A 26,484-nucleotide genomic window follows, 5' to 3' on the forward strand; every position below is an offset into this window, starting at 1 on the left:
ATAGTCTGCTGAGGGCTAGAACTGTGGCATTCAAGTTTAGTGACCTAAGACGATACAAGAAGACCAGGTACGACTTCAGGAGGCCTGTCTCAAGAGCAAAGGAACAATTCTGAACGAGGTTGCAGGCGGAACCAGATGTTTTCACTAAGGAAGACACAAGCAATCTCCCAGATGTATGGATGGGCCAAGGACATAGGGTAACAGAGGAAATGAAACAGATTGACATTCGGAAGGAAACGGTGATGAGAAGACTGATGGGGGACTGAAGGCTGACAAATTCCCAGGTCCAGATGGTCTGCACCCTAGGGTACTAAAGGAGGTGGCCCTGGAAATTGCGGATGCATTGGTAATCATTTTCCAATGTTCCTTAGATTCAGGATCAGTTCCTGAGGATTGGAGAATGGCTAATGTTATCCCACTTTTTAAGAAAGGAGGGAGGGAGAAAACAGAGAACTATCGACCTGTCAGCCTGCCGGTGGTGGGAAAGATGCCAGAGTCCATTATTAAGGATGAAATAGTGGCATATCTAGATAGCAGTGATAGGATTGGGCCGAGCCAGCATGGACTTACCAAGGGTTAATCATGCTTGACTAATCTGTTGGAGTTTTTCGAGGATGTAACCAGGAAGTTAGACGGGGGAGATCCAGTGGATGTAGTGTACCTCGATTTTCAGAAGGCATTTGATAAGGTCCCACATAGAAGATTGGTGGGTAAAATCAAAGCTCAGGGCATCGGGGGGAAGGCATTGACATGGATAGAAAACTGGTTGGCAGATAGAAAGCAAAGGGTAGCGGTGAATGGGTGTTTCTCAAAATGGCAGGTGGTGACTAGTGGGGTGCCACAGGGCTCGGTATTGGGACCACAGCTGTTTATCATTTACGTTAACGATTTGGATGAAGGCATAGAAAATAACATCAGCAAATTTGCTGATCATACTAAGCTGGGTGGCAGTGTGACATGTGATGAGGATGTTAGGAGAATTCAGGGTGACATGGATAGGCTGGGTGAGTGGGCAGATACTTGGCAGATGGCGTTTAATGTGAATAAGTGTGAGGTTATCCACTTTGGGAGTAAGAACAGGAAGTCAGATTATTATCTGAACGGTATAGAGTTGAGTAAGGGAGTAATACAAAGAGATCTCGGAGTCCTTGTTCATCAGTCACTGAAGGTGAATGAGCAAGTGCAGCAGGCAGTGAAGAAGGCTAATGGAATGTTGGCCTTTATTACAAAGGGAATTGAGTACAAGAGCAAGGAAATCCTTTTGCATTTGTACAGAGCCCTGGTGAGACCACACCTGGAGTATTGTGTACAGTTTTGGTCTCCAGGGTTAAGGAAGGACATCCTGGCTGTAGAGGAAGTGCAGTGTAGATTCACGAGGTTAATTCCTGGGATGTCTGGACTGTCTTACGCAGAGAGGTTAGAGAGACTGGGCTTGTACACGCTGGAATTAAGGAGATTGAGAGGGGATCTGATTGAAACATATAAGATTATTAAGGACAAGATAGAGGCAGGAAATATGTTCCAGATGCTGGGAGAGTCCAGTACCAGAGGGCATGGTTTGAGAATAAGGGGTAGGTCATTTAGGACAGAGTTAAGGAAAAACTTCTTCTCCCAGAGAGTTGTAGGGGTCTGGAATGCACTGCCTCAGAAGGTAGTGGAGGCCAATTCTCTGGATGCTTTCAAGAAGGAGCTAGATAGGTATCTTATGGATAGGGGAATCAAGGGATATGGGGACAAGGCAGGAACCGGGTATTGATAGGAATTGATCAGCCATGATCTCAAAATGGCGGTGCAGGCTCGAAGGGCCGAATGGTCTACTTCTGCACCTATTGTCTATTGTCTAATGACATCACCTCTGGCAGGGTTTACAGGCTATTACTTCCTACAAAACGAAACCTAACAACAAGAATGGCCGTGATGCTTCACTTCCCTAATGAGTTCAACACCTTTTATGCAAACTTTGAAAGGTAAAATAAAACTACAGCTGTGAGGATCCCTGCAGCACAGTGACACTGTAATCTCAATCTCAGAGGCCGATGTCTTTCAAGAGGGTGAACCCTTGCAAAGCGACAGGCCCCAATGCTGTACCTAGAAGGGTTCTAAAAACTTGTGCCAACCAACTGGTAGGGGTGCTCAAAGAAATTTTCAATCTCTCAATGCTACATTCAGAAATTCCCACCTGTTTGAAATGGGCAACAATTATACCAGGGCCCAAGAAGAGCTGGGTGAGCTGCCTTAACAACTATTGCCCAGTTGCACTCACATCTACGTGTGATGAAGCGCTTTGAGACATTGGTTATGGCTAGAATCAACTCCTGTTTAGGACCTGAACCACTACCCATCACCACAACAGATCTACAGCAGATGCGATCTCATTGGATCACCCGGCCAATACAAATACCTATGTCAAGGTGCTGTTTATTGACTACAGCTCAGCATTTAACACAATTATTCCGAGGGTTCTGGTTGAAAAGCTTCAAAACTTGGGCGTCTGTACCTCCCTTTGTAACTGGATCCTCAACTTCCTAACTAGAAGATCACAATCTGTACAGATCGGAATTAACATCTCCACCTCGCTGACAATCAACACTGGCACACCTCAGGGATGTGTGCTTAGTTCACTACTCTACTCTCTCTCACCCACGACTGGGTGGCCAGGCACAGCTCAAATGCCATTTATAAATTTGCTGACACATAAGTATTGTTGGCAGAATTTCAGATGGTGACAAGAAGGCCTACAAGAGTGAGATATATCAGCTAGTTGAATGGTGTCACAGCAACAACCTTGCATTCAACACAGTAAGACTGTGGACTTTCAAAAGGGTAAGACAAGAAAACAAACACAAACAGAGGGATCAAAAATGGAAAAAGTGAACAGTTTCAAGTTTCTGGGTGTCCATATCTCTGAGGATCTATCCTGGGCCAAACATATTGATGCAGCTACAAAGAAGGCATGACAGCGGCTATATTTCATTAGGAGTCTGATGAAATTTGATATGCCACCGAAGATACTCACAAATTTCTGCAGATGTACCATGGAAAACATTCTAACTGGCTGCATCACTTTCTGGTATGGGGGGGGGGGGGGGAGGGTGCAGTGTGCTACGGCACAGGATCAAAATAAGCTGCAGAGTTGTAAACATATTCAGCTCCATCATGGGCACTAGCCTCCATAGTACCCAGGACATCTTCGAGGAGCAATGTCTCAAAAAGGCAGCGTCCATTATTAAGGACCCCCATCACCAGGAAATACCTTGTTCTCTTCGTTACCATCAGGAAGGAGGTACAGGAGCCTGAAGACACACACTCAACGATTCAGGAACAGCTTCTTTCCCTCTGCCATCTGATTTCTGAATGGACATTGAACCCATGAACAACCCCTCACTACTTCTTTATTTCTATTTTGCATTACTTATTTAACTATTTATATATATACACACACACACACACACACACACACACACACTTATTGCACTTTGTGTTTTCTATTATTATGTATTGCATTGTACAATTGCTGCAAAGACAACAAATTTCACAATACTGTATATGCTGGTGATATTAAACCTGATTCTGAAGCTGATCTTTAATGCTTTGAGATGCTGCTGTAGGTAGTACAGGTCTCAGAAGCATCCAGGAGGGTAGGGATCATCTGTGCCTGGTAGACTATTAGGTTTGTACCAGGTATAGGTTTTGATTTTAAGAAACCTTTTTCCTCCAATGACCAATAGCACTTTGAACAATACTAATGAGTATTATTTGGTCATCACGATGTTGCTATTAGTGTGAATTTGCTACGTGTAAATTCAATATCATCTTTTCTTAGACCATAGACCATAAGGCATAGCAGCAGAATTCAGCCCATTGCTATTTCTACAATTCAATCACAGCAAATTTATTTTCCCTCTCAACCCCATTCCCCTGCATTCTCCCCATAGCCGCTGACACCCTTACTAATTAATTCCTTCAATTACAATGATACCTAATTACTGCCACCCATAAAAGAATGCTGGTGAAATCATTAGGAAATATGATGTAGACAATCATTTTGACTTGAACTATCACCGCAAGAGAAACAATCAAGTTATCAATTCTGACACAGCGTTTCAGTCCTGAGACGTTAACTGTTTCTCTTTCACCAGAAGCTGCCTGACCTGCTGAGTTTATCAGCTGCCACGAGCCAGAGGGGTATATATGTAAGATGCCTTTCCTTGTTCCATAATATGGTCCTGTGGACCGAAAATAATTCACCCACTCGTGGAAGGACAATTCTATAAAAAGGAGGAAGATTTGGGTTGGGGGTGAGGGGTTAAGAAAATTTTTTATCAGAAATATCAAGAAAAGCTCAACCAATCATTACAATTACTTTAATGTTTTTAAAAAAACCAAATCTACATTTCAGTTTGGAACTGGATTATGTGTGGAACTATACTGCCCCATAATGGTGATTTCTTTGCTAGCATGGACCTCAATGACACTTTATAAGTTAGAAGCTATGATTTGAGTGCAATGGAACAAGCTAATTAATTTACTGTATATACTGCTCCAGAGGCTAGGAACGTGAAGTTTGTGTAAGACCAGATGATTACAAGTAGGTAGACGGGTTTAAGGCAGGAGCAAGGTTGGAAAAGCTTTGTGACTAGTGGTGGAGGAGGATTAGAAAGGAGGACCTGTTCAGGATTAGCTTTAGTTGTAGATTGAAATATACAGTGAAATGTACCATATGCATCAACGACCAACACAGTCTAAGGATGTGCTGGGCTCCGCCCGCAAGTGTTGCCATTTTTCCGCCACCAACGTAGCCGCCCCACATCTCACTAACCCTAGTTAGTTTTTGGAATGTGAGAGGAAACTGGAGTGTCCATGTTGTCACAGGGACAACATACGAACCCCTTACAGAATGCGGCAGGAATTGCTGGAAGGTGGTAACATTTGTAGGCTGCTCAGTACAATCCTCACTGTTTTAATCTGATTTGATGCAAATTAAGCATTTCACTGTATGTTTCAATGTGCATAGGACAAATAAAGCTGATCTTTAAAATCTTTCCTTTAATGTACAGGGAATGGAGGGATAGGGATCACGTGCAGGCAGGAAAGATTAGTTGAACTTCACATCGTGGTTGGCACAGGCTTGCTCCTGCACTGTACTCTTCTGTCCCTAGTCAGTGACAGGCCAAAGCTGCAGATGTGATATTCGGCAGCTTTGCGCTATCTACGTGTTCTCTGACCAGCGTCTGGTGAACAGTCAGGTTAGGGTTAGTCGTGAGGATGTTACGTTAGCACCAGAGGCCTGGTGACCGCTCTGCACAGTACTCACTGATTTCACTTGATTTGATGCAATTGATGAATTTCACTCTAAAGTTTCAATATTCATGTGACAAATAAAGGTAATCTCTCTAATCGCTAACATTTCTGCACTTCAGATTTACTTCTTTAGTCACTGTTAGGTACTTCATAAGAATCAGAACCAGATTTAATACCACCAGCACATGTTGTGAAATTTATTAACTTTGCGGCAATAAACTTGAATTACAGTGAGTATGTACACATATTAAATAGTGAAATTAAGTAAGTAGTGCAAAAAATAGGAAATAAAAATGTAGTTAGGTAGTGTTCAGGAACATTCAGAAAACTAATGGCAGAGGGAAAGAAGCTGTTCCTGAATTGTTGATTTTTTGCCTTTAGTTTCTGTACCTCCTTCCTAATGATAGCAATGAAAAAAGGGCATGTTCTGGGTGATGGGGATCCTTAATGATGGAGGCCACCTTTCTGAGGCACCACTCTTTGAAGATGTCCTACATTATAGCTGGCAGCTTAAAGTCCAAGGATGTACATGAAAAGGACAGGCAGGAAGGCAGAGGGGGTAGCATTGCTCTACTGATAAAAAATGAAATTAAATCATTAGAAAGAGGTATCATAGGGTTGGATGGTGTTGAATCATTGCGGGTAGCGCTAAGGAACTGCAGGGGTAAAAAGACCCTGATAGGAGTTGCATTCAGACAACCCCCCCACCCCCACCCCAAACAGTAGTAAGAATATGGCCTATAAATTACGGGAGATAGAAAATGCATGGCAAAAAGGCAAAGTCATTGGAGACTTCAATATACAAGTAGATTGAGAATTCATGCTGGTGCTAGATTAGAGTGGAGGGAATTTCTAGAGTGCCTATGAGATGACGTTTTAGTGGAGTTCATGGTTGAGCACACTAGAAGATCAGCTATTCTGAATTGGGTGTTGTGCTATGAACCAAAATTGATTAGAGACCTTAAAGTAAAAGAACCCTTAGGGGAATATGATCAAATTCACTCCAAAATTTGAGGAGAAGTAGCTAAAATCCAATGTATCAGTATTATAGTGGAATAAAGGGAATTACAGAGGATGAGAGAGGAGCTGGCCAGATTTGATTGGAAAAGAACACTGGCAGGGATGATAGCAAAACAGCAATGATTGGAATTTCTGGAAGCAAATCGGAAGTCACAGCATATATACATCCCAAAGACGAAGAAGTATTTAAATGGAAAATGAAACAACCATTGCTAAAAAGAGAAGTCAACGCCAAAGAGAGGGCATATAATAGAGCAAAAATTAGTGGGAAGTTAGAGAATTAGGAAACTTTTAAAAACCAACAGAAGGCAACTAAAAAAGTGATTAAGAAGGTAAAGATGGAAACTAGCTAATAATATTACAGAGAATACCAAAAGTTTCTTCAGATACATAAAGTGTAAAGGAGAGACCAGAGTGGATATCAGACCACTATCAACAATGCTGGAAGGTAGTAACGGGGGACACTGAAATGGTGGATGAACTGAGTAAGTACTCTGCATCAGTCTTGACTGTGGAAGACACTAATAATATGGTGGAAGTTCCAGGTGTTGGGAGGCATAAAATATGTGGTTACCATAACTAGATAGAAGATTCTTGGGAAACTGAAAGGTCTAAAGGTAGTTAAGTCAGCTGGATCAGATGGTCTACATCCCAGAGTTCTGAAAGAGGTAGCTGAAGAAATTGTGGAAGCATTACTATTGATCTTTCAAGAATTACTAGATTCTTCAATGGTTCTGAAAGCCTGGAAAATTGCAAATGTTACTCCACTCTTCAAGAAGGGAGACAGGCAGAAGAAAGGAAACTATAGGCCAGTTAGTCTGAACTCAGTGGTTGGGAAGATGTTGGAATCAATTATTAAGGATGAGGTCTCAGGGTACTTGGAGGCACATGATAAAATAGGCTGCAGTCAGCACAGTTTTCTCATGGGAAAATCTTGCTTGATAAATCTGTTGGAATTCTTTGAAGAAATTACAAGCGGAGTAGACAAAGGAGAATCACTTGATGTTGTTCTTGGATTTTCAGAAGGCTGATTAACAAGCTACGAGTCCATGGTATTACAGGAAAGATTCTAGCATGGATAAAGCAGTGGTTGATTGGCAGAAAGCAGAATGGAAATGAAGGGAGCCTTTTCTGGCTGGCTTCCAGTGACTAGTGGCATTCCATAGGAGTCCCTGTTGGGACCAATTCTCTTACATCATATGTAAAAGGATGATGGATTTGATAGCTTTGTTGCAAAGCTTGCTGGCGATATGAAGATAGGTGGAAGGGAAGGTAATTTTGAGCAAATAAATAACATACAGATGGCAGACAGTTCAAGAGAATGGACAAAGAAATGGCAGATGGAATACAGTGTTGGGAAGTTATGGCCATGCACTTTAGTAGAAGAAATGAAAGGGATGACATTTCCTAAATGGAGAGAAAATACAAAAACTATGGCACACAGGGACTTCGGAGTCCGTGTACTGGATTCCGAGTCTGTGGTGAGGAACACAAATGCAATGTTGGATGCAAGAGGACTATAATATAAAAGTTCTTTAAGGTTGTTATAGCCAGGGATGGTAATGGGGACAAGCTCCCACTAGCTATTAAATGTTCCCAATGGCGTGCATCTCAAATAGCCTCTGACAACAAAGTCCAGCTCCTGGCCTTCATGTGTGGCTTAGCTACTAAGTCCGGCAGAACTGTTTCTACTGATTTGGATAAAGCCGAGTTACTGGTTTTGGGGAACCCATGCGTGGGGAAGGCTTCGGGACTAAACTCCGAGGGAAAATCTGGAGTGAAGTCCCTAAGGCAGTCCTACATTGAATTCAATGCTGACTGGCAACCCTTGTGACACTGCTGGTATCAAACTGTACCGGTCTTTGCCGTTCCTTTGAGTTTATTAAATGCATGGAGAGGGGGAGCTTGCTACATGGGCAACAGCTTGCTCTCCATATCATACTGTCCAGGCTTGTATATCTAGACAGCAGGGACGCAATACCCATGGACAACTCTGACTAATAGAGGCCTCAGCAGCGGAATATAATAATGTAATATTGAAACTTTATAAAGCTCTGGTGAGGCCCCAGTGAGCAGGTTTGTTTTTATTGTTTGCTATTGTGAGCAGGTTTGGGCCCCTTAGAAAGGATGTATTGAAACTGGAGAGGGTTCAAAGGAGGTTCACAAAAATTATTCTAAGATTAAATGGCTTGTCATATGCAAAGTATTTGAATGCTCTGGGTCTGTATTCACTAGAATTTAGAAGAATGAGGGGTGACCTCATTGAGATGTATTGATTGGTGAAATGACTTGACAGAATGGATGTGGAGAGGATATCTCCTATGGTGTAAGACCAGAGGATACAGCCTCAGAATAGAGACTATTTTAGAATTGCATTGACTATATTTCTTACATCCTTCACATACATAAGGAGTAAAAATCTTTGTTACGTCTCCATCTAAATGTGCCATGTGTAATCACAGTAATCTATACAGTAATAGTTTATAATAAATAGAACAGTCAATGTATTATAGAGTACACTCAAACCAGTGTGAGCTCATCAGTCTGATGGCCTGGTGGAAGAAGCTGTCCCAGAGCCTGTTGGTCCTGGCTTTTATGCTGTGGTACCACTTCCCGGATGGTAGCAGCTGGAATAGATTGTGGTTGGGATGGCTTGGGTCCCCTTTTTACTCACCTGTCCTTGTAAATGTCCTGAATCATGGGAAGTTCACAACTACAGATGCGCTGGGCTGTCCGCACCACTCTCTGCAGTGATGCAGCCAATCAGGATGCTCTCAATTGTGCAATCTGTATGTATATTTAAGGCAGATTGATAAATTTTTAATTGGTTAGGCCATGAACGGATACAGGGAAAAGACAGGAGATTGGGGCTGAGGGGGAAATTGGATCCGCCATGATGAAATGACAGAACAGACATGATGGGCCAAGTGGTCTAATTCTTCTCCTATAGTTTATGGTCTTATACTGCGGAGGCTAGTGCCCATGATGGAGCTGACTGAGTTTACAACACCCTGCAACTTACTTTGATCCTGTGTAATAGATCCCCATACCTGACGGTGATGCAGCCAGTTCAAAAGTTCTCCATAGTACATCTGTAGAAATTTGCAAGTGTTTTTGGTAACATGTCAAATCTCTTCTAACTCCAAATGAAATATAGACACTGTTTTGCTTTCTATATAGCTGCATCTATATGTTGGGTCCAGGTTAGGTCCCTGAGATATTGACACCCAGTGAAATCCTGAATGAGATTTGATAGGAGCAAAGCTTGTAACAAGATTCTTCAGTCCTGTATTTTGGCTCTGCAACAAAACCTATATTGTTAAGACAGGCGGTGTCCTGTCTAACAATTCTCCACAGGGAGCACCTAGTGTCAACCTCAATCTGTCTTCTAACCTTTCATGGTAACAGTGGCTTAGTAGGTAATACTCGTGCCTCTTGAGTAAATGGACTGTGGAATCAAGTCCAAAACCAGGACACAGAACATAGAATATTGCAGCACAGTACAGGCCCTTTGGCCCACACTGTTGTGCCAACCTTTTACCCTAAGATCAATCTAAACCTTCCCTTCTACCAAAGCCTCTAATTATTTTATTATCCATGTCTATCTGAGAGCTTCTTAAATGTCCCTAATGTATCTGTCTGTACTACCACCCAGGGCAGTGCATTCCATGCACTGACCACTCTCCACGTAAATAACTTACCTCTGACATCCCTGCCTAAGCCCCCTCACTTCCACCCTGGGAAAAAGACTTTGGTTGTCCACTATCTATGCCTCTTATCATCTTGTACACCTCTAGCAAATCACCTCTCATCCTCCTTTGCTCTAAAGAGAAAAAGCCCTAGCATGCTCAACCAATTATCTTAAACTTGAGGAGGCCTAATATCTAATCTGATGCATCAGAGCAGCACTGGAGGAATCCGACCACCTGGCTTTGTGCCTTCTGCCTGTAACTTGGGAAGCATCTATGGAGGGGAACAAACAGTTGAGGCTTCAGGCCAAAACCTTTGTTCAGTCCTGATGAAGGCCTGAAATGTCAAAGTTCAAAGTATATTTATTATCAAAGATGTATAAATTATGCAGCCTTGAGATTTGTCTTCTCACAGGCAGCCACAAACAAGGAACTTGAAAGAACTCAATTTAAAAAGACCAACACCCAATGCGCAGAGAGAGAAAAAAAAACATGCAAACAATAAAAACAACCAACAGCATTCAGAATGAAATCTCACAGGAGCAAAGCCCAGAGCAGGCCACAGACTCAGCCTCAGCACCACCAAGAATGGAGTAAACGTCACAGAGCTGTGAGCAGAACCAGCCCAGGACTTGCCTCCAGTCCTGACACCCTGTTCTTCAATCCATCTGGCCTGACATTTATTATGTCAACTGTTTATTCCCCTCCATAGATGCCTCATTGACTTGCTGAGTTCCTCCAGCATGTTGTGTGTGTGTTTTTGTTCTAATTGTGCTCCTGCATTTTTGTAAAAGTTGTGTTTATTTTTTTCTTGTGAATTTGAAGACCTGAGTTTTGGGAAAATTTGATTAGGTTAGGACTTTATTCCCTGGAGTGTAGAAGGATGAGGAGAGATTCGATAAAAACATACAAAATTATGAGGGGTATAGATAGGATAATGCAAACAGCTGTGGAGGTTGGTTGAGACAACAACTAGATAGAAGTCATGGGTTAAGGGTGGAAGGTGAAATGTTTCAAGGGGAACCTGCGGGGGCAAATTCCTCACTCAGGGGGTGGAATGAGCTACCAGCAGAAGTGGTGGATGTGGGTTTGTAAGATCAATTGGGATAAGTACACAGATAGGAAGGATATGAAGGACAAGGTTCAGAGGCAAGTCAATGGGATTAGGCAGAATGATATTTTGGCACAGACTAGATGGGCAGAAATGCCTGTTTCAGTGTTGTAGTCCTCTATGACTCTATGAATGCAGCTTATCTGTTGCTGTGTCTGTGAAGCTGCTGCAAGTGAGTCTTACATTTCACTTATGCAGAATTACAACAATAAACTCCACTTTGATTTGACACTCTATATGAAGTAATTCCTTTTGCACAAGACATTAAACCAAGGCCTCAAGAAGGAGGCAGATCTTCCCACCCCTGTGCATACAGAATCTTAAAGGCTTACTCAATTATTAATCATTTCCCAGATTGTGAGTAAGGAGGATTTAAAGAGGGGATAATTACTGAGTGAGTAGACCAGGACATGGCAAGTGAACTTACTGTGGAAAGGACACTTAGCAAAGATAACAGGAGCACGAAGTATTTGTTACACGGTGAAAGATTGAATAGGGTTGTTGTTGAGAGGACCTAAGCATACCTACTCCCATTGGAAGCCATGTCTGGCCGGCGATTGGGAGGCCACTTCTCAGCAGATGAAAGCCCCATGGAAGGACTAAGTTCGAGCTGTCACTCTCCTCGATGCTGATGGAAGATGTTTTCGAAATTCCGAGACATATGTGATTATTGGTGTAGTTCGTATTGGTCTCCTTCAGTTTTCCTGTTTTCTTTCTTGTTGCTGATTGGTGGATGGGCAATTTTTTTGGGTGAGGGAGTGGTTGGTTGTTGGATGTTATTGTTGCTGTTTTTTTTCTGTGGGAGGACCTTGGCAGTTAGGGGTTTGATTTTTTAGCTGCCGTTTCTGGGTGGGCAATCTGTTAGTTTTGGTGCGAAGGAAAGGTTGGGGGTTAGGGGTTTGATGTTCTAGCTGCCATGTCCGGGTGAGTGATCTGTTAGTTTTTGTTCGAGGGAGAGTTTGGAGGCTTTGGGGTTTGCAAGTTTTGTTTCTTTTTCTTTTCCATGTGGGGGGGGGGGGGCACAATGACTTCCATGGGTTTTCTGTATTTTGTGGCTTTCCGGAGAAGGCGAATCTCAGAGTTGTATTCTGCGTACATACCTTGATAATAAAATTAACCTTTGAAACCAACAAATAATTAAGTAAATAATATATTAGCATTCCTTCTGAAATGAATACAGGAGTGAGGACTCAGGGGTTTGTACTCCTCATTCGCTGACTTTGGCGAATCCCAGGATCAAAGGCCAAAGGCCGATCATAAGTCTGGCAGTCAAGACAGAATGGCCAAAGCCCTGGGTCTGCAAGTCTGCTGGAGAAGTTAAAGGCCCAATGTCTGTGAATCCTCAAGTCCACTGGAGGCCCGGAGACAGCCTGCTCTGTGCCTGGAGGACTGTCTGTGTGGGTGCATAGGTGGATTGGTAGGAGAGAGATAAGGGGTTGCTATTTTGTTCCTGTTGTTGTTGTTGTTGTTGCTTGTGTGCTCTGTGGAACATGGTGGGCATGCTATATTGGCACTGGCATGTGTGGCATGAGCAGCATTTCATGGCTCTGGGCCTGTACTCACTGGAGTTTAGAAAAATGAACGGGGATCTCATTAACACCTATTGATTATTGAAAAGCCTAGAGAGAGTTGAAGTGGAAAAGCTGTTTCCTAAAGTGGGGGAGTCTAAGACCACAGAGCGCAGTTTCAGAATAGAAGGTTGTCCATTTAGAACAGAGTTGAGGAAGCATTTCTTTAGTTAGAGGGTAGTGAATCTGTGGAATTCATTGCCACAGATGGTTGTAGAGGCCAAGTCGTTGGGCACATTTAAAGTGGAGGTTGATGGGATATCAAAAGTTACAGAGTTAAAGCAGGAGAATGGGATTGAGAGGGATTATAAATCAGTCATGATTGATGAAGAAAACTCTGAGTCATGGTCTTTCTTAATAGAATGTTTTCACTGTGAGCTTCACATGAGCAAGGAATTTCACTGCAGTCTGATATGTATACAACAATAAACTAATCTGAAATGGGACAGTCAAAAGTCCTTTCTGGCGTGATACCAGGTATTAAAAACCAGCAGACATATTTTAAAGTGAGGGGAAGGAGTTTTAAGGGGGACCGAAAGGGTAAGTAAATGCAGCCAGTTCCATCATGGCCACTGGCCTTCCCAACATCGAGGACATCTTCAGAATGGCAGTGTCTCAAGAAGGTGGTGTCCATCGTGAAGGACCCTCACCATCCAGAACGTGCCCTCTTCTCATTGCTACCATCAGGAAGCGGAGACACACACTCACAGTTTTAGAAACAACTTCTTCCCCTCCACCATCAGATTTCTGAACAGTCCATGAACGCCACCTTACTATGTTTGCTCTCTTTTTGCCCTACTTAAGTTTTTCTTATTGTAACATATACAATTTACATATTGCATTGTACTGCCACCTCAAAACAACAATTTCACAACTTACACTCAGTGGCCACTTTATTAGGTACCTCCTGAACCTAATATAGCAGCAACTGAGTGTATGTTTGTGGTTTTCTGCTGCTGTACCCCATCCACTTCAAGGTTCGATAATCAATACATTCAGATACTCTTCTGCACCCCATTGCTGTGACACATGGTCATTTGAGTTACTGCTGCCTTTCTGTCAGCTTGACCCAGTCTGGCCATTCTCCTTTGATTACTCTCATTAATAATGCGTTTTCTCCGACAGAACTACCACTCACTAGAAGTTTTTTTTTCATTTTTTGGACTATTCTTTGTAAACTCTGGAAACTGTTGTGCATGAAACTCCCAAGAGGTCAGCAGTTCCTGAGGTAGTGTCTGGCACCAACAATCATTCCACGGTCAAAGTTACTTAGATCACATTTGTCTCCCTTTCTGATGTTTGGGCCAAATAACGACTGAACCTCTTCAGCATGTCTGCATGCTTTATTGCATTAAGTTGTTTCACATGATTGACTGATTAGATATTTGCATTAACAAACAGATTGTCAAGTGTACCTGTTAAAGTGGCTACTGAGTGATAATAAACCAGATTCTGAAGTACACAGAGGGTGGTTGATATTGGGAATGCACTACCAGAGGAGGATGTGGAATCAAATACAATCAATGTTGGACAGGCACTTAAAAAGGCAAGGTATAAGAGAAACAAACAGTCTTCTGGAGAAACTCAGTGGGAGGAAAGGAACTGCTGACGTTTTGGGTTGAAATCGTGCATCAGGACTGACAGGGTTCCCACTATCAGTCCTTCTGCACAGTTTCAACCCGTAACACCAAGAATTCCATTTTCTTCACAGATCTACAGAAAGCAGAGGACCAAAGGAATCACGAGGGCCCTGGTCACCAGGGTCAGAGGTCTGTGTGAATCCAGAAGTTGAGGCCTGGAGGTCAATCCTATGATCAGCCAGTCCTGGGGTGAAGTCCAAAGCTGGAGGGCTGATATCTGCACGTTTAAGAGTCCATGGACGTGGGCTGAAGACCCAGATGCAACCTATCTGGGGTTAAATTGCAAGGGTGGAGTATGGGGGGAATGGGAAGGGGCTTCTTTTGTTAGTGTCATTCTGCAAAACATTGTGGGTTTGCTATGCTAGCGCTAGATTGTGTGGCAACACTTGCAGGCTGCCCCCAGCAGATTGTTGATGGTTGAAGCAAATGACCCAGTCCACTATATGTTTTGATATACACGTAACTCTTGAGATGCTGCCCGACCCAGAGTTCCTCCAGCAGGTTGTTTGTCACTTGGGTGCCATAGTAGCACAGTAGTTAGTGCAATGCTATTATTACAGCTCAGGGCATTGGAGTTGGGAATTCAATTCTGGCATCCGTGTGCGTGGGTTTCCTCTGGGTACTCCAGTTTCCTCCCACAGTCTAAAGACACACCAGTTAGTATTGGTCATTGTAAATTATCCTGTGATTAGGCCAAGGTTAAATTGATGGGTTGCTGGGTGGCACAGCTCTTTGGACAGGAATGGCCTGTTCCACGTTGTATCTCAAAAAAAAAATTTCAGGCACTTGCAGTCTCGTCTCCAAAGCATCAGACCCAAATACAAACAAGCAAAAAGGCAGGCATGGATTTGGTGGGCCAATGGGCTATAAAACCCCTCACCCTTGCAACTATTGTTGGCAAATCTTACTGCAACTTCCATACCCTTCCTACAGTTTATGCTTCTAACGTACGTAATTAAAGTGCAATATTAATCATGCTTGGGGTCTGCCCTCTACAAACCTTTCAAGATATATCTGCATTGAAGATATTTAAAATCTTACTGAGGAAGGGGATTTTGCACAAATCTACTTTTCAAATATTTCCTTCCCTCACATTGTAAAGCTCTACAACACTTCCCCAAACTTTTTGCACACTTGGTTCGGGGTGTTGGAGAGGTTTTTGTCTGGAAATACCCACTTAAAATGTATGAATAGAAAAGGGGGTAAACTCCTCAGAACAGGGTCAAACTGCGAAGTAAATTCCTTCACCGCCTCCTCTAAAACACAAAAGGTGGACTTTTTTTTCCTCAGTACACCTTAATTGGCAAATAATATCGGACACTAGCCTTCTTCTCTTCAGCCATGACAGCTCCGTCCTCATCCTCCATTGTTCGACGCTACCGGGCGCCGACTTCGCCCGGGAGGGGTCTCCACTATTCCCCAATCCATTGACCCCTCCAGCTTTGGCGCTTCTTCGAACGGTGGCGGGCGGAAACGCCTACTTTAATCTCGATTGACATCCGTCTGCACCTATTGTACGTGCTATCTGTCCTCAGTCTGCCACTCTAACCAATAGAATTTAAACTACTGGGCAGGACTACGAAATCTACTGAGTGACATCGATATTGAGCAATAGAACGTCGTTTCTCAATCTCCCACCCAATGGTGTAGCTCAGTGGATAACTGACTGATTAACAGACCAATCAGAAATGGGTAACCTCCAGCAGCCGTTGCTTCATCGCAGGACACCTTTTCCCACCCTCTCCAATTTATAGACTTGATGATTGACCAATCATAAGCTGGAATCTTGGATGTTCTGGACGTTTTTGACTAATGGGCATGAGGAAGCTGCGGCAGTGGCCAATGGGAGAGTAGCCGGCGGGCGGGATACGCAGGCTGAGCTGTGAGTGTAATGGAGGCTGAGTAACTGAGGGAAGATAAAGGCTGTTTGTCCTTGGCTGGGGAAAGAGAAGGAAAGAGGAAATTTTTTTTTAAAGTTTGTTTTTGGGAAAAAAAAGCAAGCAAAAAAATGGAGATGAAGAAAAGGATGAACCTGGAAATGAAGAAAAGGATCAACCTGGAGCTGAGGAACAGGAACCCAGGCGAGGTAGAGGCTTTATTACACATTAATGGAGTGAGCATTAGCACCACATGTCACTGTGTTTAGAATTTATACCTCTCGTTCACCAGAAAACTCACCTTCTTACCCCTCTAGTGCAAGCACGCGGAGTGCAATAGTTACTTTTAAAACTCACTTGGCCTTTACATTCCCTATTTTATATAATTTTTGGGGCTTTCTTGGAGGGGGGAGCATACGTAATTAGTTTAAACTTTATTTATTTTTCCTTTTGGAAGAGGAAAACTTTCAGTTCTGCACCATTACTCTAACCAGAACTTGAACTTGTTTGCGTTGGAAGGGGATTCTTTTTAACCTCACTACCCAGTTCATAATAAATTTCACCCCTCCCCCCGCCCAGATCACGGATCGTTTCCTTCCATTTTCTTTGAAAGAAAAGGTACACCTCGAGTTTTCATCGCCTCATTGTTGTTTCCTGATGTTTTGTGGGTCGCATTCCAGCTGGAATAATTTAAAATGTTATGCTGGATATCTCCAATCCAGCTTAACCTACCGTCCCGCTCGAATGAGAGATTTGATGGTACAAACAAGGATGAAATAGATCCTGCTGTCTTGGAACGATGCTGAGTTTTTGTTTTGCATAAGTTTATTGGAATGTGCCAAGGACTGTTCTGGTAATTTAATCTTTAAGGGGGCACGACCTTGATTTGTATGCTTTTTTTAATGCAAAAAAATGCACATTGTTCATTTAAAGTTGTAACAAGAAAAGGGAGATTGTTTTGAATCCAAAGAAATAACGTTTTTTCCCCCTTGTGGACATCTTCAACCGTGGGCTACCTTTTACAGAAATCCAATGATCTTAAGTATTTACAACTCTGTATGCAGTAATGCACTGGGTTATTAATGCAGATTTCTCCTGCTCTCTTTACCACCCATCTTTTTAGCATCCCATATTGCCCCACACACCCGCCCTTCCTGTCAGCCCTCAGTCAGTTTTGTACATCCTGTTTTAATTTCTTCACCCTCGTTTTCCAAAGATTTCTTGAGCTGAAGGCAGCTCATAAGCCTGAGCCATTTCCTAAACGATATAAATGTGTCGGCATTGACCACAGTAGAACGACACTGTTGCAGAGTTTCAGAGCTCAATTCTGGCGCCATCTGTAAGGAGTTTGTACATTCTCCCCATTACCTTGTGGGTTTCCTCCCGCAGTCCAAAGACATACTGGTTAATGGGATGATTGGCCATTGTAAATAGTCCTGTGATAAGCCGAGGGTTGACTGATTGTCCATTGTAAATACTCCTGTGATTAGCCGAGGGTTGACTAGGTGTGTTGCTGGTCTCATTGGTTTGGAAGGGCCTGTTCGTGTAGTATCTAAATAAATAGAAGCAAGACTATCATAGTTCAAAATGATTGAAGAATTAATTTCTTGGCCTGGAACCCACATTGGTCTGTTCACATCCGGCATTGCTTTCTGGAGAGTGAGGAATAATGCAATTGCTTTGTGAATCGAAGATTATAATAGCCTTGTGTTTAGATTTATTCAAAATCGTCTTGAGCTGGCTTTTGCTTACCGTTGAATCCGTTTTACTGTCACGGACATATTGCAAAACAAAACAGTTGCAAGTTGCAATGAAATATTTGAAAAACAAAAAAGTAGCACAAAAAGTGGTGGACAGTTCAGAAATCTGATGGCGAAGGGGGAAGAAGCTGTTCTTAACACATTTGAGTGTGGCTCAGAAGAGTCCTGTACCTGCTTCCTAACGGTAGTAATGAGAGGAGGGCATTTCCTAGATCGCGAGGGGCCCTGCCTTCTTGAGGCACTGACTTTGAAAGTGTTCTCAATGGCCGGTGCCCATGCTGTCTGAACGTAGAACCTCCTCCAGCTTTTCTGATCCTGTGTGTTGGTACCACCAACCGGAAGTGATGCACCGATCACAGTGCTCTCAAAAGTAGGTCTGTAGACATCTGCTAGCTATAATGGCTAGTGCTCATCGTGGACCTGAATCATCTGGAAATAGTGCTGTCTGGTTTGACCTTTGCCTGGACAGAGGAATCACCATTGTCAGGTGATAAAGCAGCTTCTGTCCTATGGGGTGAGGAAAATGGCCGAAGTTCCTAGTTCTGGCCTTCAACTTGTGCCTTTAGGCAAGGAGAGGATTGGAATTATCCCAAGGCCTTTGGTCAGATAAAGACATAGGAGCAGAATGTGGCCATTTGGCCCATCCAGTCTGCTCTCCATTCTCCCCGTTACCTTTCACACCCTTACAAATCAGGGACCTATCAACCTCTGCTTTAGATGCACCCAATGACTTGGCCTCCACAGCCACCTTTGTCAGTAAATTCCACAGATTCACCGGCCTCGGTGAAAAGATATTCCTCCTCATCTCCGTTAGAAGGGACGTCCTTCTATTCTGAGGCTGTGCCCTCTGGTCCTAGGCACTGTCCCCATTTGAAGCATCCTCTACATGTCCACTTATCTCAGCCTTTCAATATCTGGTAGGTTTCAGTGAAATTTCACCCTCTTCCCCCACCCCCACCCCCATCCCCACACACACTTTTCTAAACTGCAGCTAGTATAGGGCCAGAGCCATCAAATGCTCGTATATTAACCCTGTCATTCCTGGAATCATTCTTAGCCTTCTGTAGACCTTGGCCAGTGAGGTGTTCTGGCTATCCTACCCTCAAGTGTCCTGGGTTCAATCCTACCCTCCAGTGTTGTCTGTCCAGATACTTCATTTTCCTTCAAAGTCCCAAATTCTTGCAGCTCAGAAGGTTAATTGGCCTTGGTAAATCATACGGGTGAATGGGAGAATAAAATAGGGTTGCTGTGGGAGGAGTGTAGATCAATACTTGATGATTGGATAAGGTTTGAAGATTAAATATTAACTTCATTTGCCACGTGTACATCAAAACATAAAGTGAAATGTGTAGTTTGTGTCAATGACCAACGTAGTCCAAGGATGTGCTTCCATGCTTCCAGCATCCCCATTAACCCCGACAAAGGGTCTCGGCCCGAAACGTCGCCAGTGCTTCTCTTTATAGATGCTGCCTGGCCTGCTGTGTTCCACCAGCATTTTGTGTGTGTTCCCCATTAACACTAACCGGTACATCTTGGGAACGTGGGAGGAAACAGGAAACAAGCACATTCATTGTGAGAAAGTACACGCTCTTCCCAGACAGTGGCAAGAATTGAACCCTAAAGCATAGCATGTCACCGTGGTGAACTGAAACAGGCCTGTTTCTTTGCTTTCTGACTCTCGTGATCCTAAAGTGCTCTTCTGGAGAAAATAATTTGGCTTACCGGAGTTTAAGACTAGTTCAGGGTTTCACGCATCTCTGAAATTTCTCTAGAGTGCTGTCTTGGGAATTGCTTCCTTTGGCCATGCTGTCTTTGACTGTAGCTTCAGCTCATTTCCTCTACAGGGTGACCAGGTGTAGTGCATAGGTCTAGATGGTGTTAGATGAATATTTATGCACTCAACTCAACAGCGTTGTTTATGCATGCAGACACTAAAATATCAAAAAAGCATTTGACAAAACCAAATTTGCCATTGAGAAGTTGACGGGGCATGTGACAAAAGGTGTGGTTTAAGAGGTAAGAGTAAGGAGAACATTCTGGAATTGTGAGTCACACTACTTGGAAATTGGCCCTTCCATTTGAGCCACTGTTACATTTTGTAACTTTAAAACATCAAACTAATTCAAGGGAAGACACGGGAAACCAAAATGTGAGTCTGACTTCGTGTTTTATGCTAAGCAGTGCACGCGGGCATCACGTGGTAGCGTGAAAATGTATGCATTTCTCCTATTTATACATATAACTCACAATGAATTGTTTAAACAAACAATGCTTAATCAGCAACATATTTACAAGATTGCTCAAATATTACTGAAATATTAAATGTACAACAGCCATGATGCTCTCACTCCACTAAGGACAGTCCCAAGCTCAGCTGCACAAGGAGGAGGGTAAGTCGTGGGGCTAACAACATCTCGTGGGTTTTTTTTTAAAACAAACACCCAGATATACAGAAATGCCAACAAAAGCTTTAAAGACCTTATCCCCTGGAGAGGAAGGATCTTCGCGTAGTAGACGTAAATACTATTTATGTGGTGGACACTGCTTTCCTGTAATAGAGCTCCACATAGATGCACTCAATGGTGGGGAGAGCTCTGCCCATCATTAGAATGCAGTATCCACTTCTTTTTGTAGATTTTGAGTTAAGTAGCAAAAAAAAAGACTCACTATACCTGATCTGTTAAAATAGACAAGTTATTTTCTGAAAGGCTTTAGGAGTATAAACTCTGCCTCCAATGGCTTGTTTCATTAGGAGCTTGAGGAGACCAAAGACAGACTGTGGAGTGTATTCTGATTGGTTGCATCATCTGGTAGAAGCATCAATGCACAAGATTGGAAAAAGCTGCAGAGGGTTGTAAACTTAGCCAGCTCCATCAAACGTACTAGCCTTTTCATCATCAAGGACATCTTCAAAAGGTGGTGGCATCCTCATTGATATTCCTCATCATGCAGGACATATCCTCTTCTCGTTCCTACCATCAGGGAGGTCCAGGGACCTGAAGACTCTCACTCAACATTTTAGTAACGGCTTCTTCCCCTCATCAGTTTCTGAATGGACCGTGAACACCACCTTACATTTTTGTACTACTTTTTAAATAAAAAAAATCTGATTGTAACTTACATTTTTAAAATATGTATTGCACTGTACCGCTGCCATAAACAAATCTCATGACATAATGCGGGTGATGATAAACCAGATTCTGATTCAGAAAATTGCAAGGCAAGCAATAAAACTAAATTTGGCATCCATCACTAAGGACCCTCATTTTCCAGCCTTGTCCTCTTCTCAATACCTCCCTGCTTGCCAACAGAATAAACTCCTTAAATGCCCCCTTTAATAGCCGACCCCCACATTTTGCAGCTGTTCTGGTAATGCAAACTCCCTCACAGAATACACTAATATCTAAAGATACAAAATCTCTCTCTCTCCCCCCCCCCCCCCCCCCCCCCCCCAATCAGGACGTGTGTGAAACTACTACCAAATCTAGGGTAAAAGAGGAAAAAAGTGGAGGGCTTGTGGGAAGAAAGGGTTAGGTTTATCTTAGTTAAGTTGTCACAACATCACAGGCCAAAGGGCTGAAAGACCTACGTTCTGAAAAGTTTTTCAATTTGCATTTCTTGACAAATTGACCTGGCTTTTCATTACGGAAAACCATGAAATGGAACGTTTTCAGGTAACAACAAGCTCTTCGGTGAGGTAAAGGTCCTTGTCTTAGGGTTTTGGTTAACAACAATGGACAACAACTCCTTACAGAGAGCGACGGGAATAGAACCCTGATTGGTAATTGCTGGCACTCTGAAGCTTTGTGCTAGCTGCTACACTACCATGCCAACCCTAGGATGAACTGGCTAAATGGATCCAAAATTGGCTTACTAACAACTTGGATATGAATGCAGAAGCTATGATTAGTAAGTTTATTTATTTAGCCTGTTGGTTAGTGATACAGCCTGAAACGGACCCTTCCAGTCCAACCCAGCAATACTTAGTTACCCCTAGCCTCATCCCAGAACAATTTCCCAATTAACCTACTAACTGGTACACCTTTGGAATGGGAGAGGAAAACAGAGTACCCGGAGGAGACCCAAATTCATAGGAAGGACATACAAACACCTTACAAATGGTGCCGTAATTGAAATCCGAACTCCAGTTGGCGGTGTTGTGGATCGTAAGGAAGGTTATGCAAGGCTCACAAGATAAAGATTAGGTAAAAAGTTGGGCAGAGCATTGGCAATGGGATTAAATACCAGCTGGTGCACAGTGAAACATCTTGGAACTCAACTGAGTAGGTCACATACACATTAGTGGTGCCATGGCAGCACAACACTATTACAGCTCCAGACAGAATTCGGAGTTCAATTCCAGAGTCCTTTGTTAGTAGGTACATCCTCTGTGTGTGTGTGTGTGTGTGTGTGTGTGTGTGTGGGTTTCCTCTGGGTTCTCTGGTTTCCTCCCACATTCCAAAGACATATGGGTTAGAGTTAGTGTGGGCATACTACACTGGCAACAGAAACACGATGACACGTGCAGGCTGCCCCCAGCACATCCTCAGACTGTACTGGTCGTTGATGCAAGCGACACATTTCACCGTATGTTACCATGTACTTGTAGTAAACAAAGTTAATCTAATCTGTATAACTTATCCTACTACTCAATAAGTGTCACAAAGGGTCCAAACTCACTCAAGATCAAATTCTCTTGTTGAGACCATTAAATGCTTCCAATTCAATAATTATAAAATCAATTCAATTGTTTTTTTTTAAAAAAGTTACCATGTAGCCTACTCATCGCTTTTTCAGCAACTCAACCCATCATCAATTTTTACCCCTTAGTACACACCTAACTTTCTTAATCCTGCCCTTTGTGGTCATGTTTCCCAGTGCCTTGGGGACAAACTTATGAAATTTCTTCCCACATTCCCAAGAAATACAGACAGAATGGCATGTCAACTGTCTGGTGTACAGTACCGGGAGTGTGGCTGAGTAGTGGAATGGAGGGAGGTGTTGAGGAATAAAATAGGAACACCAGGTGTTGTGTTGAGTTAAGCCCATCACTCCTACTGAGGCACAGGCTGTCAACAGTAGCTCACTGGAGTCCTTTGTCCTGGGCCAGTCTTTCAAGTTGTTCCTATGTGTAGCCCACCATTTTGGTATCAGCTTCAAGGTCACGTCATCACTTTCCCTGGGGATTCCACGTTAGTGCTTGCCTGATGATGTTGGTACTTATGCAGCATGAGGACCATGGTAAAGATGTGGATGGATAGGACAAAGGTGGCAGTCCTGGATGAAAGAAGGTTGTTTGGCCCTGTGGCTATCACAGACTTTCACCACATGAGCTCCTAATGAAATAAGCCATTGGAGGCAGAGTTTTTATTCTTAAAGCCTTTCAGAAGATGACTCGTCTATTTCAACAGATCAGGTATAATGAGTTTTTTTGCTACTTAACTCAAAATCAACAAAAAGAAGTGGATACTGCATTCTAATGATGGGCAGAGCTCTCCCCACCATTGAGTGCATCTATGTGGAGCTCTATTACAGGAAAGCAGTGTCCACCACCATTCCAGTCTTCTTGCTGTTGCCATCGGTAAGGAGATGCAAGAGCCTCAGGACCCACATCACCAGGTTTAGGAGCAGTTGGTACTCCTCGACCATCAGGATCTTGAACTGGGGGGCAACTTCACTCGTCCCATTACTGAACTGTTACCACAACCTGTGGACTCACTTTCAAAGACTCTTCATCTCATGTTTTGATATTGTTTATTATTATATTACCTTTTGTATTTGCAGAGTTTGTTTTTGCCTCATTGGTTGTTTGTCCTGTTGGGTGTGGTCATTCATTGATTCTATTGTGTTTCTTGGATTTACATGCATGCCAGCAAGAAAATGAATCTCAGGGTTGTATATGGTGACCTATGTGTACTTTGAAAATTTTACTTTACCAGGTTGAAGTTCAAAAGTTAAAACTGCTTGCTGCATGTTCATCAGAATTACTGTTGGGTGAGCCAAGTTGTTCCCTTGTTTGTCTTCATCCAGAGTGCTTGAGAATTCTGATCTTCAAGGTCCACAGTCCTTGAATAAACTCAACAGTGTTGCTGGGAGCAGTGTCTCAAATGCCCAGAATAGAGAAATTTGCCTTAAACACAAGAGATTGTGCAGCTGCTGGAAATCTAGAACAACACACAAAATGCTGGAGGAACTCAGCAGCTCAGGCAGCATCTATAAGGAGGAATAACCAGTTGACATTTTGGACCATAACCCTTCATCAGGACAAAATAACGTAGAAGTCTTCAGAATCTGGCTTTTGCCCTCTTACTTCCCAGAGTGATGAAGGGCCTCAGCCCAAAATGTCGACTGTTTATTCCCTTCTGTGGAAATTTGCCGGCTTTGTATCTGTCCCCTTGGCGTACTCAATTCCAGTTCGAGATTTCCAGAATTAATCATTCCTTGTTTTGAGGTTAATCTTCTTTGCAATCCTGCCTCCACCTCCTGGTCTCTTGAGTTATGAAGGGCTCCTGTAGATCTCTAGGTGACAGTGGACTGAAAGTCTGGAGTCCATCCCATCCATTGTGACCAGATTTTGAGCCAAGTGTTTACATATCGATGAGATTTAATGGCACAGTGCTTTAATCAAAAGCTCCCCTTTTCGAGTGTTCCTTTAACTCATTCATGCCTTTCTCTTGAAAGTTGTTTGACATGTTTCCTTATTGTTCATTGACCTCATGCACTTTCATTAATGACTAACTGCTCTCCCATGAATGAAGTGTATTCGCATATATTTAGGATTAGGAAATAGCCATTAATACTGAACATGTCTAAAGCTTTCCATTTCCTTGCTTGCCATCACAATAGCCATTGTAAAGTCCCATAGACAGCACCATAGGGCACATTAGATCCCTCTGCTATTGAGGTTCTCTGGCTGACCAGTTCTGCTAAATGGGATCAAGCATTTCACCAGCAGGGATATTACTAACCCCAACTCCAATGGGTCAGTCCCTGCATTCAATGCACCATGCATTAATTGCTTGAAGTTCTACCTTAAGGCCTCAGTCTGTTTAGAGAAAGCAGATCTCTGGTCAGCAGTTTTATTGTTTTGCTTGGTAACCTTAACAGATTAGAATGTCCTTGGATTCCAATTCCGGTGTTCCATAGCAAGATGTCCACCCAGTATCAAATTGAATATTAAGTGTGTTTAATTTCTGTGAGGTGGGTGCATCTTTGCCAAAGGCATAAGACATAGGTACAGAATTGGGCCATTCAGCCCATTGAGTCTGCTCCACCATTCCATCATGGCTGATTTATTATCCCCCTTTAACCCTGTAACACAATACCAAATTAAACTAAATACCTTCTTCCTACCCACATCCTTCCTTTCCCTGAGAAAGGGGCGAGGAAAGCAAGAGGAAAAAAATAAGTGAAAGAAGGGTGTAGAGAGAAAGAAAGTGCTTTAGATAGAAAGAGAAAGTGAATACATATTTATGAGAGACCATGAGGTATAGAAGTGGGATTAGAGCATTTGGCCCATCACATGATTTATTTTCCCCCTCGAGCACATTCTCCTGCCTTCTCATAACCGTTGATACCCTGACAAATCAAGATCCTATCAATCTCAAGTAAAATTTATTAATGTATATGTTACCATGTGCTACCTTGAGATTCATTTTCTTGCAGGCATTTATGAAAAATAAAGAAATGCAACAATTTATTTTAAATATATATATATATATATACTTAATGACTGACAAACAGCCATTGTGCAGATAAAATAGATGAGTTGTGGAACCTTGAAAGCAAGTCAGTAGCTTTTGGAGTCCGTTCAGAGTTGTGAGTGAGGTTCAGGAGCCTGATGGTTGAAGGGTAATAACTGCTGCTGAATCTGGTGGTGTGGGACCTACCTCAGTCCTGATGGTGGTAGTACTGAGGAGAGATTGGCCTGGATGGTGGGGAGGGCTTTGCCATGTCCCGTTTAATCTTTTAAGAACTGACGGGTGGCACCTTTCAGGGTGCCAACATTTTGTTCTCCTGTTAATTCAGCCTGATTTCTGAGGAATGAGGGGGTACAGGCGATCTCTCCCAATACATACTGTCTACGTACTGCTGCGTTCTTAGACACTCTTAGTGAATCATGTTATGTTGCTCAGTCATTGTGGTGGGAAGCCACAGGTCTTGGCACTAACATAGCCACGTCACCTTGAGTTATTTGTCACGTATCAGTAGAGCTGCCTTGAAATTAACACTGTGCAAGTTTAGCAACGTCTGCTTCTCGACTCTACTGCTGGCGCTACGAATAAAGGGCAGCAGGGTAGTGTGGCAGTTAGCACAAACCTTTACAGCACCAGCAGTCACGATTGAGTTTCAATTCCCACTACTGTCCGTAACGAACTTGTACCTTCTGCCAGTGACTGCAGGTTTCCTCCAGGTACTCCAATTTCCTCCTGTATTCTAAAGGAGTACAGGTTAGGGTTGGTAAGTTGTGGACATGCTGTGTTGGCTCCAGAAACATGGCGACACTTGCAGTCTGCCC

At 42.9% G+C, this 26,484-nt stretch overlaps 1 protein-coding gene across 2 annotated transcripts in view; it reads left to right on the forward strand.

Annotated features, from left to right (window-relative positions):
• Window positions 1–16,177: 16,177 nt before the first annotated feature.
• The window catches only part of anp32e (acidic (leucine-rich) nuclear phosphoprotein 32 family, member E), a 37,387-nt gene continuing 27,080 nt past the window's right edge, over window positions 16,178–26,484 (forward strand). For both annotated transcript variants that reach the window (XM_073061151.1, XM_073061152.1), the window contains exon 1: window positions 16,178–16,415. In XM_073061151.1, the coding sequence (XP_072917252.1) occupies window positions 16,338–16,415 (78 nt within the window). In that variant the 5' untranslated portion in view covers window positions 16,178–16,337. The remainder of the gene's footprint in view (window positions 16,416–26,484) is intronic.

This window comes from Hemitrygon akajei, chromosome 11 (assembly GCF_048418815.1).
Source record: "Hemitrygon akajei chromosome 11, sHemAka1.3, whole genome shotgun sequence".
Classification (NCBI taxonomy): domain Eukaryota; kingdom Metazoa; phylum Chordata; class Chondrichthyes; order Myliobatiformes; family Dasyatidae; genus Hemitrygon; species Hemitrygon akajei.